The sequence below is a fragment of the Marmota monax genome, unplaced genomic scaffold, assembly GCF_021218885.2.
Source record: "Marmota monax isolate L192 unplaced genomic scaffold, Marmota_monax_Labrador192_F-V1.1 WCK01_AAM20220418_F8-fsc00298, whole genome shotgun sequence".
Taxonomy (NCBI): Eukaryota; Metazoa; Chordata; class Mammalia; order Rodentia; family Sciuridae; genus Marmota; species Marmota monax.
This window is the reverse complement of record NW_026694888.1, coordinates 1179424-1191986: the sequence shown is the minus strand read 5'-3', so window position 1 is coordinate 1191986 and position 12563 is coordinate 1179424. Positions and strand designations below refer to the sequence as shown.

General features: G+C 57.1%; 1 protein-coding gene across 3 annotated transcripts in view; it reads right to left on the bottom strand.

Annotated features, from left to right (window-relative positions):
* Positions 1-242: 242 nt before the first annotated feature.
* Ankmy1 (ankyrin repeat and MYND domain containing 1) overlaps positions 243-12563 on the bottom strand; it is a 60868-nt gene continuing 48547 nt past the window's right edge. For 2 of the 3 annotated variants that reach the window (XM_046426738.2, XM_058573416.1), the window contains one exon: positions 243-749. In XM_046426738.2, the coding sequence (XP_046282694.1) occupies positions 631-749 (119 nt within the window). In that variant the 3' untranslated portion in view covers positions 243-630. Of the gene's footprint in view, positions 750-1374; positions 1441-12563 lie in introns of all 3 variants that reach the window. The other variant, XM_046426737.2, reaches the window with a different exon arrangement.

Sequence of the window (12563 nt, the reverse complement as noted above, 5' to 3'; positions counted from 1 at the left end):
AGTCCTCTAACCCTTAGCAGGTCCCAGTTCCTGCCAGGTGGCCTCACTGTCCAGTGGGGTGTTCTGATGGTTCAGTCTGTGCCTTGCTCCCCAGGCATGGGGTCCTGTGTAGTCCTGAAGGCCGCAGCTGCCAGCCCACCCCTGCTTGGGGGTTGCCCTGTTCCTGTGGGTCCCCTGGCCCTGGCTCCTTGGCTGAGAAGCCACCTCAGAGGCACTCAAAAGAAGCACCACTCTCCAGCACATGCCACCAACAGGGTACTTTATGTGAGCACCGCAGCCTGCCTGGTCTTCCTGGGAGGCGGTGCTCGTGTTTCTGACGCGGCCCTGGAGCCCAGAGGCCAGACCTGTGTGAGCGAGCAGGACCCCTGCTCTGGAGGACCAGGCACTGAGGCACACTCCACACACCTCCCAGAGAGGGCATCTCCTGGCACAGGCCTCTGGAGACACTGACAGCAGCCAGGTCTGTGGTGGGCTGTCCCTCATCCACCTGCCCTCAAGTCCTGGGAAGCCCAGGCAGCCCAGCTGCTCCCTTGGGATACAGGTGGTGGTGAAGTCCTCTTCCTCTCCTGGCAGCAGGAGCAGCAGCCTCGGGGCTGAGCGGAGCCTGCGCAGACCGTGGGCAGCCGAGGCTCAGTGGTGTTTGCAGACAGGACTGCTGTATTTCATCCGGCCGGGCGGTGTCAGGGTCTGGGCCTGTGGAAACATCACCCTCTTCGGCTGCTCTGTGATTGGGGGTGAGTGTGTCCTCACTGTGAGAGAAAGAAGAGCCCAGATGGCATGGACACCTAGTGCAGGGCCACAGACGGGAGGGGCCACCTCAGCCGGCCTCATCAGGCTCCACCCTGGTGTCCCCAGAGGCTGACCAGGAAGAGGCCCCCAGGCCCTCTCCATCCCTCATGGGATTTCAGGGAGCCACGACATCCTGACCAGCCCACGCTGACAGCTAGAGAGTGGCCAGCTCCTCAGCTGCTCCCCGAGCGCCCCCCACCACCTGAAGGCCATCCTGACAGGCCAGGTGGTGTCTATGATGGACACGTGCAGGCACTCGTGCCCGGGTACACACACACGCACATGTCAGTGAAACGCCAGGTGCATATAAAGCACTGGAACACACCCACGTCCACGTGCACACCCCTATGCTTGCACATACCCACACACAGCATGGGCACACGCACACACACCCTCGTACATGCTTGACCACGCATCCATGCAAACACGCTCATCACACCCCGGTGCACACATGCACGTAACACACTGCTCCCTCCAGGCCCTCAGCATGCGTCCCACCCGGGGACAGGCCCTCCATGGAGCAACATCACTGTGACCCAAGTGCTCCCCACATCCAGATGGAGGCTGATTCCCCTCTGCACCCACCTTCTCCCACCTTGTGTCACAGCCGAAATCATGGGAAGGTCACAAGGGCATCTACCCTGCGGGAAACTGAGGACAGATGACAGGGCACATGTCAGAGCCATCAGAGAGGGGGGCAGGCTGGGAAGGGAGATCCTGGGCACATAACAGGTACCAAGGCTGGAGCCTGCCGAGGAGGGCCTCACTGACTCGGGGACAGTGGGGAGGCCAGGGAGGTCACTGCCCAGCAGGCTGTCCCTTCTATGCAGGGACACCTCCCGGGCAAGAACCCCCGCCCCCAATACAGGAACAAATGAATCACTCAGCCCACAAAGTGAGACTCCAGTGAATCTCAACATTTCCCTCCTTTGATGTGGCCTCAAGTATGAGCAGAACCCCCGATTTCCAGCACAAGCCCGTTTCCACTCCCAGACTGGGCAGGACAGAAACAGGCCAGCCGAGATCTCACAGGAGGTCTCAACACGCCACATCACAGACACGGAGGAAGGGCCAGGCAAGGTCTAGTTGGACCCGGTGGTGACAACACAGTAGGCTGCTAAAATAAACCCCCTCCTCACACACAGAATGCTGGGGAAAATTCCCTTTTCACAACATCAGTACACTCTAAGCTCCCAGAGGAGCTCAACCCTGTGTGCTCAAAAGGAAGTGGAGAACTGAGAAGCCACGGTGACCATCACAGTAAACATCAAGCTGGGGGGGGGGGGGTGCGTGAGGCTGGAACGGGGACCCCAGGGGACCCAGAAGCCTCAGAGCAACAAAAAAGTCCTCCCTGGTGCTTAGTAAGGCCAAGGGGTTGTATGCTGCCCAGGGTTTCAGGTGGAAAAGAAGTGTCCCCATAAAGAGTCAGTGCCTGGGGACGATGGAAAATGAGGGAATGTGGAAGAGTCTGGAGGTTTCACCCACTGGAAGCGGGGGCTGCAGAGAAAGAATGCCAAGCCCCAGGAACTGAGCACAGTGTCTTGAAATCACAACCCACCACAGCAGCCACCCCAGGTCCGGCACCGGAACTTCAGACAGGGGCAGCCGAAGTGGTCTGCAAGTCAGGGTTTGTGTGGCCAGAGAGAAAAGGAGGAGAAATAGAAGCCACAAAGGGCAGATCTGTAGGAGCCTACGAACACGGGACTGTCGACGTCCCCCAGGGAGGGACACTGGCTCAGGGGCCTGCGGGCAGGAGGAAAGCGGCCCCACTGCCCGGAAACTAGCCACGTTCTGTGGGAATAGGAACATCCAGATTCATGGCCCTCAAAGGACTCCAAGCAAGATCAGCCCGATGAGGGACGTCCTGAGACACGTCATGATCAAGGAGAAGCAGCACCGCAGGCAGGAAGGGGCTCCTCCGTCCGGGAACCGGGGGGCCGACGTGGCAGGTGGAGGGGGTGGGACAGCATGTTCGAGTTCTGAAAGGAAAAAGTAACTGCCAAACAGGAAACAGCAAGCCCTACCTGGCCGAGCTGCTCCTCAGAAACGAACGAGAGAGAAAATGTTCCCAGACATGAGATGGGGTGCCCCTCCCTGTGACTCCTGACTTACAAGGAATCCCAAATGCCGTTCTTCACACAGAAATCACGCTGAGTGACATGAATCTACGTCACTATCGACGCGCATACGTGGTCAGAGTCAGAGTGCGTCACGCAGCAGTGAAGGAACATAGAATAACTAGAGTGAAACAAGAACACTAGAGCTACGGTGTGTCCTCAGGGAAACACCATTTTATAAAAAATATAAAGTGACATCGATCGTATAAAGGGTTGGGGTGGGGAGTGGACGTGTGGAGTTTTGCATGCAATTAAAGAGGTATCAGTTTAAAATAGAATTTTGTGGCTGTAAGGTAGTTTATTTTTTATTATTAATAGGTGAGACCCTCACAAAGACCACAAAGGAAAAAATTCTAGAAGATACAACAAAAAAAAAAGAGGGAAAGGGATAAAAGATCAACGAAGACCCAGGAAGAGAGGAGGAAGCGACGGCAGGGACTGCAGCATAGTCAGAGGACACCAAGGGCAGAGTCGGCTCTTCCTATCAGTGATGAGCAAGTGGCCGGATCCCCACCCACAGGCACAGAGTGGCTGAAGGCCTCTCCTTAAAGGACCCAAGTGCACACGGCCTTTAAGACTCCTGCACCTTGAGGACAGACAGGGAGGAAACACAGCCAAGGAGCAGCCCGGGCGGCTCCACTCACATCAGTTAAAACAGGTTTCAGTCCAAGTCACAGGAAGGACGACAGTGATTCCCGGAGGTCAGTCCATCAAGAGGACACAGTGTGACTAGAGGTGCACCAACGCGGAGCACCTACATACAAAGAGCAGGTAGTAACAGAGCCAAAGGGAGAAGCAGGCCCACGGCATGGAGTGGGGAGCTTCAGCCCTGGGCGAGCCCTGGCTCAGTCCTGGGTACAGGGAAAAAACACAGATGATCCGGAGAGAAAATCCACAGGGAAACAGAACACTTGAAACCAGACGGACCTACAGACACATAGAGAACGACGTTTCCCCCAACAACAGAGAGAATGCTCTTCTCTAGCCCACACGGGACATTCTTCAGGACAGGTCGTGTCTTGAGCCACAAAATGAGTCCTGACAAGTGTGATACCGAAACCACAGCAGGTACCTTTTCCAACACAAAGCAATCAACCAATAACACAGGGGATTTGGGGAAATTCACAAATATGCAGAAGTTAACACACTCCTGAATAACCAATGGACCGAAGAAGAAACTTAAAAGGGAATTTTAAAGAGAATCTTGAGACCAGTGCAAATGTAAACTCAACTTCCCAAACCTGAGCGGATACAGGTGCAAAGACACGTCTAAAAGAGAAACCCTTAGTGATAAATGCCTACACTAAGAGAGATCTCCAACAGCCCGGCTTCACATCTCAAGGAACAGACCAGAACAAGACAAGCAGAGAGAGTAGGAAGACGGGACGTCAGCATCAGAGCAGAAATAAATGAAATAGAGACTGGAAAGATGACAGCAATATCAATGAAACCAGGAGTTAATGTTGTGAAAAGACAGGATTAACAAGTCTTTCAGCTCTTTACCAATAAGTAGAGTTATAAATGTAGGAGGAGACATTACAAAGGATGCCCCAGGGACAGAAAGGACCCTAAGGGACTGCTGTGAAGAATCTCACGGGACCAACTGGATGACCTAGAAGAGAAGGAAAAGTCCGTCTACCAAGACCGTGCGGTGGAGAAACGAAAGGCGGGCAGACCAGTAATGAGGAAGGATGCGGAAGGGCCACCGCAGACATCCCCGCCAGGAAACCCCGGACAGGCGGACGACTCAGGAATCCATACCAACCTCCTCAAGCCCACGAGGAAGGCACACTCACAACTCACCTTCCTCGGCCACATCACCCACACACCACAGATGGGGCATGACAAGCACCACAGACCACGTCCCGGGGAGCAGGGAGGTGGCAGGTGGCCTCAGCACAACACCAGCCACAGAGGACAAGTCAGAATCACTCAACGGTGGAGAGCTGAAAGCCCGTCCGCCCAGAGGAGGGAAAAGGTGCCCACGCTCAGCTCCTCTGGTCGACCTACTGCTGGAAGTCCTTCCAGAGCCATTAGACAAGGAAAAAAGTGAGACTTGAGATCAGAAAGGAAGAAGTCGTCTCTGTTTGCACAGACATGATCTTGTGTATTTCCCTAAAGATGCACCAAAGAACGGTCAGTTAGTAAAGTTCCAGGAAACAGAAACATCCTAACTCGATTGAGGTTCTCCAAATTAACAATGAACTATCTGAAAAAGAAACTAAGGACATAATCCCATTTGCAATAGCATTAAAAATAAAATATTCAGGAATAAATCTAGCTAAGGAGATGAAAGATCTACAAACTGAAAGTTAGAAAATTGAAAACACAAATAAATGGAAGGACAGTTCATGTTTTTGATTGGAAAAATTTATACTGATAAAATAGCCATACTTGCCAAAACAATCTCCAGATCAAAGCAAAGATGAATAAGTGGGACTACATCAAACCCCAAAGCTCTGCACAGCAAATTAAATAACCAACAAGCGAAAGGCAATCTATGGGTGGGCAGGAACACTTGGGGACAATGTCTCTGATAAGGGGTGAATATCCTAAATACATAAGAAACTTATACAACTTGGTAATAAAAAGACAACCTGAGGCTGGGCTGTAGCTCAGTGGGAGAGCGCTTGCCTACATGCCTGAGGCACTGGGTTCGAGTCTCAACACACATACAAATGAAGTCTACCGACAACTAAAACAAACAAACAAAAGAAACCTGATGTGAAAATGGACGAAGGCGCTCCACAGCCACTTCTTTAGGATGGCCACTGCCAAAAAGATCAGAGAGCAAGCTCGGGGAGAGTCGGAGCGAGGACTGTGTGTGTGTCAGGCTGGATGGACACATAGCCACAGCAGGACACAGCAGGAGGCTTCTTGAAACCTCCAACAGCCACCTGAGACCCACAGTCCACTTCAGGGTCCAGCGCGAAGCAGGCCAAGTCAGTGCACTGAGGTCTCTGCTCTCACAGTGGCAGGCAGCACCCACAGCGGCCCACACAGAATCACCCTGCAGGTCTGTCCGTGGGTCACGTGTGCATGGCCCAACAGGAGACGACTCAGCCCAGGAAGAGAACCTGGCCATGTCCAACCACAGATGTGCCTGGGAAGGGCACGGAGCCCAAGAAGCCAGACACAGAAAGACGAGTCCAAGAAACCCCAAATCTCAGACCCAGGGACACAGCACAAAGACCATGTGGGTGGCTGAGGTCAGCGGGAGTGGGGCCACTCTGGTCAAGGGAACCAACTTCAGTTGGCATGCTAAGCTCTGGAGGTGGTGGGCAGCAGGGCCACTGTAGTCGACAGCACAGTAGTGTCTACTTGAGACTCATCAGGAGAGTAGGCCACATGGTCCTTGCCACACACGCATGCTCCTGTGCGCACTCACACCATGGTAACTCTGGTGACAGGCCTGTTACTCTGTAGTGCGACTGTCTGGAACTCAGTGCCAGGGCAGGAGAGTTTCCCTCCCCTCCCCTCCCCCTCCCCTTCTCCCCACCCCAGCTGGTTTTCAGGGGACCTAATTAGCATCCTTCCCTCTTACCTTTTGGATTGTAAAGGACTTTCCGCAGGATCTGTTTTCCTCTGAAGTATAGATGTCCCTGTGAAGGTCGCAGGGCCCAAGGCTGGAGAGTCACCAGGCCTGGCAGGAGGAGTCAGGCCCCCTCACTGTGCACAACCCTGTGTCATTTTAGACTAGAACATTGACGACACTAGACAGCCTACAAACACCATGACCACCTGGTGAGGAGCGCTCAGAACCTGGGGCTCATCTCCTCTGGGCCCGTGCGCAGGGAGATCAAGTTTGGGTTCTCGGCTCTTCCTGTGCCTCTGCCGCTTGGCACCTGATTCCCACAACCCAACTTTGGTGCTGATCTAAATGTACACAGAGGAAATCATCACCAGAGTGTGTGCACTGTGCGTGTTAATGACCTCCATGAAGCTGAGGAAAGACACCAAGTGGACATGGAGTGTGGAGGAGGGGCCGGGGAGGATGCCACAGAAGGGCCCAGTGGGAGGGGAGGGGGAGGGAACAAGACCCCATGGAGACGGGAGCCGCAGGCCAGGCTCCGCACAGCCCCAGGCTACAGGCCTGACTCTGGGCTTCATCTGGATGCCATTCTGGAAGGAGTGGCTTCCGGCCAAGAGTGGGTGGATAAGGTCTCACATGGACACACTGAGCCACTGGCTGTCCACAGGAGAGGCTGAAACAGAGTCCCTACTTCTTACTAGCAACCCAAACTAAGTGACCTGCGGAAGAACCCTTCAGAGCAAGGAACCACAGAGATGCCCGGGGCCAGCTCTCCCGAAGCTGCAAGCCCTCGGGCCCAGAGGACAGGCGGACACCATGCTGCTCACTCGTCCACCAGCTGGTACAAGGAGGCACAGGGACTCACAGGCCACCCAGCACCCGGGGACCCACCACCAAGGCAGCCGCAGGAGCAGCAGCAAGATCACACACAGCCTAGGCATGGACTCCAGGTGGCCAGTGCACCCCAAATGCACCCCCTCTGAGTCATGCTGTCATGTGGGACGTGCAGAAGGTGACTGCAGGGAGTCCCCTGGGATGGTGGCAACAGGGCAGGTGGGGCTGCCTCCACACCAGCTCCCTGGAGTCAGGCACTGGAGCAGGGCGCCACCACGTGCTCGTGGGCCCTGATGAGAGGCTCGGGCTCCGGGCACTGTCACCCTCTTGGTCAACGGTCTGTATCAGGTCAGATCCAGGGCTCACAGGCCCAGGAAGCTCAGGTGGGGGCAGCAGGCTCCTTAAGGAGCTGCCCAGCCTCACAGAGCAGCCAGGGCCTGAGGCCGGCGACGCTGGCTGTGCCGCGGCAGGACGCACTCGGGCTACCCAGAGAACACAGGAGCCCTGGCTTCCACGGGGAACCCTGGCACCCGCAGATTCCAGGCCGTCTCCAAGGCGGCCTTCCTGGGCAGAACACCAGACACTCTCTCCCTCAGTGCCCCCTTGGGCCCCCCCCAGCTCCCAGCCTCTCCTCCAAGGCTCCTGACGGCCACCTGGCCATCGCAGAGCAGCTTCCCACCCTCCTGAGAAGCCAGGTGGTGGGGCCCCCACTCCTTGCTCCCAGACAGAGTCCACCCAACCTCCAGGCCTGCCCCTGCCCACGGGCTCTGCTGGTCTCTCTGGGCCCTTCAGGCCCTTGGAACATGGCCTGCCTGCATCTCACCTCCCCCAGAGCACGTCCACCCCGACACCACCATCCAGATTGCTGGCCCCGCCCCCACCTCCCCCGAGTCATCATGTCCCTGCCTGGTCCACTCCATGGGCCCCACTGGCCTTCCTCTCTTCCCAGCCTGATCAGGATGTCACACCCTTCAGTCCTGCCCTCTCCCCTCTCTGCTTCAGCCTCCCCCACCCAATAGGCCTCTTCAGGCTGGGGCAGGAGGCAGGTGGGACAGGGTGGCCTGAGCTGGGCTAAGTCTAGCCCAAGAGAAGACCCAAGAGTCCAGGTAGGTCACTTAGGAGGGGAGCCGGGAGAATCAAGAACAAGGGTCCTAGGGGACCAGGGAGCCAGGTGGCTATCTGGGCCCATTCTGAGCCACAGGAAGGGACTGGCCTTAGACACATCCTCAGTGATCTGAACCCTCACAGCTGCTGGCTAAGACCCCAGCATTAAGTCAACCCCCCGTGTGGCTCCGCAGGGCTCAGGTCAGTGGGGGACATCGGGTAGCAGGAGGGAGAAGGGCCAGGGAACAGAGCCAGCCTAGATCTGCAGGGCCACTTCCTACCTCAGAACCTTCAGAAGACAGAGGGCCGCAGTGGGAGACAGTGGGGAGACAGGGACAGACAGTGGGGAGACAGTGGGGAGACAGTGAGGAGACAGTGAGGAGACAGTGGGAGACAGTGAGGAGACAGTGGGGAGACAGTGGGAGACAGTGGGAGACAGTGAGGAGACAGTGAGGAGACAGTGGGAGACAGTGGGAGACAGTGAGGAGACAGTGGGGAGACAGTGGGAGACAGTGGGAGACAGTGGGGAGACAGTGAGGAGACAGTGGGATACAGTGGGGAGACAGTGGGATACAGTGGGAGACAGTGGGAGACAGTGAGGAGACAGTGGGGAGACAGTGAGGAGACAGTGGGAGACAGTGGGATACAGTGGGAGACAGTGAGGAGACAGTGGGAGACACTGGGAGACAGTGAGGAGACAGTGGGGAGACAGTGGGAGACAGTGAGGAGACAGTGAGGAGACAGTGGGAGACAGTGGGAGACAGTGAGGAGACAGTGGGAGACAGTGAGGAGACAGTGGGGAGACAGTGAGGAGACAGTGGGGAGACAGTGAGGAGACAGTGGGAGACAATGGGAGACAAGGGGAGACAGTAGGAGACAGTGGGGAGACAAGGGGAGACAGTAGGAGACAGAGGGAGACAGTGAGGAGACAGTGGGAGACAGTGAGGAGACAGTGAGGAGACAGTGGGAGACAGTGGGGAGACAGTGGGAGACAGTGGGAGACAGTAGGAGACAGTGGGAGAGAGTGGGATACAGGGGGAGACAGTAGGAGACAGTGGGGAGACAGGGACAGACAGTGGGGAGACAGTGGGGAAACAGTGGGAGACAGTGGAGAGACAGTGAGGAGACAGTGGGAGACAGTGGGAGACAGTGGGAGACAGTGAGGAGACAGTGGGAGACAGTGAGGAGACAGTGGGGAGACAGTGGGAGACAGTGAGGAGACAGTGAGGAGACAGTGGGGAGACAATGGGAGACAGGGGGAGACAGTGGGGAGACAGTGAGGAGACAGTGGGAGACAATGGGAGACAGGGGGAGACAAGGGGAGACAGTAGGAGACAGTGGGGAGACAAGGGGAGACAGTGGGGAGACAGTGGGAGACAGTGAGGAGACAGTGGGAGACAGTGAGGAGACAGGTGGAGACAGTGGGAGACAGTGAGGAGACAGTGGGAGACAGGGGGAGACAGGGGGAGACAGTGGAAGACAGTGAGGAGACAGTGGGAGAGAGTGGGATAAAGGGGGAGACAGTGGGAGACAGTGGGAGACAGGTGGAGACAGTAGGGAGACAGTGGGAGACAGTGGGAGACAGTGGGAGACAGTGAGGAGACAGTGGGAGACAGGGGGAGACAGTGGGAGACAGTGAGGAGACAGTGGGAGACAGTGAGGAGACAGTGGGGAGACAGTGAGGAGACAGTAGGGAGACAGTGAGGAGACAGTGGGAGACAATGGGAGACAGGGGGAGACAAGGGGAGACAGTAGGAGACAGTGGGGAGACAAGGGGAGACAGTAGGAGACAGTGGGAGACAGTGAGGAGACAGTGAGGAGACAGTGGGAGACAGTGGGGAGACAGTGGGAGACAGGAGGAGACAGTGGGAGAGAGTGGGAGACAGTGGGAGACAGTGAGGAGACAGTGGGAGACAGTGAGGAGACAGTGGGGAGACAGCAGTGGGAGACAGCAGACCAGCACTCAGAGGCAGGCTCTCCTTCCAGAGGGCCGACCCCGAGGCCAGGCTTTGAGGGGACTGGGACTCAGCGTGGAGTGAGGAGCAGGGGCCGAGGCCACCTGAGCCATCCTGATGTGGGTCACACGTGTGTGTGTGAGGTGATGTCCCCAGAAGAGCTTGGACAAGTGGGGTCCAGGGACTGCATGGGCCACAGCACGCTAAGGGAGGCCAGTCCTGGATCTCGGGCCACACACGGGGCTGCATGGGCTGCAGAGTAGGAGCCCCCTCCAGCCCCCCAAAGACAAGCCCAAGGGTTCCGACTCAGCGCGTGGGCCAGCCTGCTCTGTCCTTGCCCTCCTCGTCTGTCTCACCAGGACCACTTTCCTCCTGCCCCTGCCCACCCGACCCCATCTCTCCATTTTCCGTCCCTCCTTCAGGGACGAGGGAGGACACTGAGGAGATAGTGGGAGACAGTGGAAGACAGGGGGAGACAGTGGGAGACAGTGAGGAGACAGGTGGAGACAGTGGGAGACAGTGAGGAGACAGTGGGAGACAGTGGGAGACAGTGGGAGACAGGGGGAGACAGTGGAAGACAGTGAGGAGACAGTGGGAGACAGTGAGGAGACAGTGGGGAGACAGTGGGAGACAGTGGGAGACAGGGGGAGACAGTGGAAGACAGTGAGGAGACAGTGGGAGACAGTGAGGAGACAGTGGGAGACAGGGGGAGACAGTGGGAGACAGTGAGGAGACAGTGAGGAGACAGTGAGGAGAAAGTGAGGAGACAGTGGGAGACAGTGAGGAGACAGTGAGGAGAAAGTGAGGAGACAGTGGGAGACTGTGAGGAGACAGTGGGAGACAGTGGGAGACAGTGAGGAGACAGTGGGAGACAGTGAGGAGACAGTGGGAGACAGTGAGAGGACAGTGGGAGACAGTGAGGAGACAGTGGGGAGACAGTGAGGAGACAATGGGGAGACAGGGGGAGACAGTGAGGAGACAGTGAGGAGACAGTGGAAGACAGTGGGAGACAGTGGGGAGACAGGGGGAGACAGTGGGAGACAGAGGAGACAGGGGGCGACAGTGGGGAGACAGTGGGGAGACAGTGGGAGACAGTGGGGAGACAGTGAGGAGACAGTGGGAGACAGTGGGGAGACAGTGAGGAGACAGTGGGGAGACAGGGGGAGACAGTGAGGAGACAGTGAGGAGACAGTGGAAGACAGTGGGAGACAGTGGGAGACAGTGAGGAGACAGTGAGGAGACAGTGGGAGACAGTGGGGAGACAGGGGGAGACAGGGGGAGACGGGGAGACAGTGAGGAGACAGTGGGAGACAGTGAGGAGACAGTGGGAGACAGTGAGGAGACAGTGGGAGACAGTGAGAGGACAGTGGGAGACAGTGAGGAGACAGTGGGGAGACAGTGAGGAGACAGTGGGGAGACAGGGGGAGACAGTGAGGAGACAGTGAGGAGACAGTGGAAGACAGTGGGAGACAGTGGGGAGACAGGGGGAGACAGTGGGAGACAGAGGAGACAGGGGGCGACAGTGGGGAGACAGTGGGGAGACAGTGGGAGACAGTGGGAGACAGGGGGAGACAGTGGGAGACAGTGAGGAGACAGTGGGAGACAGTGGGAGACAGTGGGGAGACAGTGGGAGACAGTGGATGACAGTGAGGAGACAGTGGGAGACAGGGGGAGACAGGGGGAGACAGTGGGAGACAGTGAGGAGACAGTGGGAGACAGTGGGAGACAGTGAGGAGACAGTGGGAGACAGTGGGAGACAGTGGGAGACAGTGAGGAGACAGTGGGAGACAGTGAGGAAACAGTGGGAGACAGTGGGGAGACAGTGGGGAGACAGTGGGAGACATTGGGGAGACAGTGGGAGACAGTGGGAGACAGTGGGAGACAGGGGGAGACAGTGGGAGACAGTGAGGAGACAGTGGGGAGACAGCAGTGGGAGACAGCAGACCAGCACTCAGAGGCAGGCTCTCCTTCCAGAGGGCCGACCCCGAGGCCAGGCTTTGAGGGGACTGGGACTCAGCGTGGAGTGAGGAGCAGGGGCCGAGGCCACCTGAGCCATCCTGATGTGGGTCACACGTGTGTGTGTGAGGTGATGTCCCCAGAAGAGCTTGGACAAGTGGGGTCCAGGGACTGCATGGGCCACAGCACGCTAAGGGAGGCCAGTCCTGGATCTCGGGCCACACACGGGGCTGCATGGGCTGCAGAGTAGGAGCCCCCTCCAGCCCCCCAAAGACA